Here is a 1,707-nt window from a genome sequence, read left to right as displayed (position 1 = left end):
CCCAAGCTCAGCCTGGCACAGACACCTCCCCTCCCTCCCCTGGGTTGTTGCACAGCTCAGGAAGCTCCCTGCACCAGGGTGTCTTGCACAGCACAGAGGTAGCAGGCACTGTCAGAGACCTCCACTTCCTCCACCCGCAGGACACTGTATTTGCCCGTGGTGTTCAGATCCGTGGTGAAACGGCCGCTGTGCCTGGGGCCAGGCCCTGACAGATAGGAGAGCAGCTCTGGGGCTTGGCCTTTCCGCAGCTGGTACCAGAGCAAGGCATTAAAACCACTGATCTGGTATTTGCAGGTGGTTTGGAAGGGCTGTCCCTGCTTCACCATGACTGGTCCACCTTCCTGCATGACTGTGGTCTGCCCAGTGGTGCCTGAAAGAAAATAAATGTCAGGAGCTCCATGGGGAAATATTAGACGAACAAAAAGCAAAGGGGTGCAAAACCCTGGTGAAATAAGCTCTCTGCCCTGTAGTGGAGTCCTGAGATGTGCAGACAGACAGGCAAGAGTGATTTTGGGCAGGATTTCAGAGCTCTCAGCACAGCAGGAACCAAAGGAAAGATGTTTGTTGTCCCTGCTCCTTCTACTGCTCAGATGACCAGGGAACAGCCTGAATCTTGTGTGCTAAAGGAAAATGATGAGCCCATCGAGGTACAGCAAAAGGTTTCATCCTCCTTGCCCATCCCTGTCACCTCTGAGGGATTCTCAATCCCTGAGTACACACAATGCTGGGCTTGGAAAGAGGGAGCTCCGCTTGTGTTGCAAAACTGGACAATGTCAGTGAAATGAGAGGTGAAAGGGCCAAGAGCAGATTTGACAGGATCGGGGAATTTGCATTAGAAATGGAGGACGGTGGGATTGCAGAGGCATCTGAGACGTCCTGTGGTGACAACAGGTGGATCAGAAGAGAGGGGCAGAGGGACATAAATTGAAGGGGAGAGAAAGACAGAGAAGGGGTCTAAGGCTTCTCTTGTTTCTCTTCCCTTTTCCTTTACAGATGTAACAGCTTCTTGAGGAAACACTTGTACAATCACAAACAGAAGCAGAGATTTCTCAGCCTTTTCCCCCTTTTCACTGATATTTCCCCACATGATCCTGCTAAGGCTGTTGAGGGTTTCCTGGGGGGAAGAAAAAGAAGGGTGCCTTGGGAAAAAGGGAGGACTTACCCAGGATCTGGCCCAGGAAGAGCGTGAGGATGAGAAATGCGAGGTGCATGGCGAGAGCAAAGCTGCGTGTTCGCTGAGTGAGGAAGAGCCAGAAAGCACCTCCCAGCCCCGAGGCGACGGAGCTGCCGGAAACGGCTCCCTGGGGRCAGCRAAGGARGCAGCGAGGGGACAGAGAAATGGCGTGTCCTTGCAGTGCCTGAAATGCTCCTTCTGGGTTTGTCCCTCGTTCAGCAGCAGCTGCCGTGGCTCCCTCAGCCATTGGCGTTCTGAGCGGTCTCTGCCTCGGGGGTCTCAGTGATGGGAAGGGGCTGTTCCCGGTCCGCTCTCGGGGGATCGGCATCGCCCCCTGTTGTCCCCTGCTGTCCCCTGTTTTCCCCTGCTGTCCCCTGCTGTCCCCGCCCGCGGCGGTTCGTGCCCGGCCGCAGCCGCGGTTCTTGTGCCCGTGTCACTCAGCGCGCAGTAATACACGGCCGCGTCCCCGCGCCGGGGCCGAGCGAGGTACAGAGCGCTGGATTTGCGATCTTCCGACACCCACAGATGGCCCG

The 1,707-nt window shown here is 56.0% G+C and overlaps 1 gene segment (V, D, J or C); it reads right to left on the bottom strand.

The window, feature by feature from the left end:
• Positions 1-6: 6 nt before the first annotated feature.
• LOC130588248 (T cell receptor alpha variable 12-2-like) lies at positions 7-1,700 on the bottom strand. The segment is given in 2 exon segments: positions 7-370; positions 1,163-1,700. Coding segments are annotated over 2 exon segments (654 nt in total).
• Positions 1,701-1,707: the final 7 nt, after the last annotated feature.

This window comes from Malurus melanocephalus, unplaced genomic scaffold, assembly GCF_030028575.1.
Source record: "Malurus melanocephalus ecotype Western Australia unplaced genomic scaffold, MMel_1.1 scaffold_3914, whole genome shotgun sequence".
NCBI lineage: Eukaryota > Metazoa > Chordata > Aves > Passeriformes > Maluridae > Malurus > Malurus melanocephalus.
The sequence above is the reverse complement of the archived record's forward strand: the minus strand, read 5'-3'. Positions and strand labels throughout refer to the sequence as shown.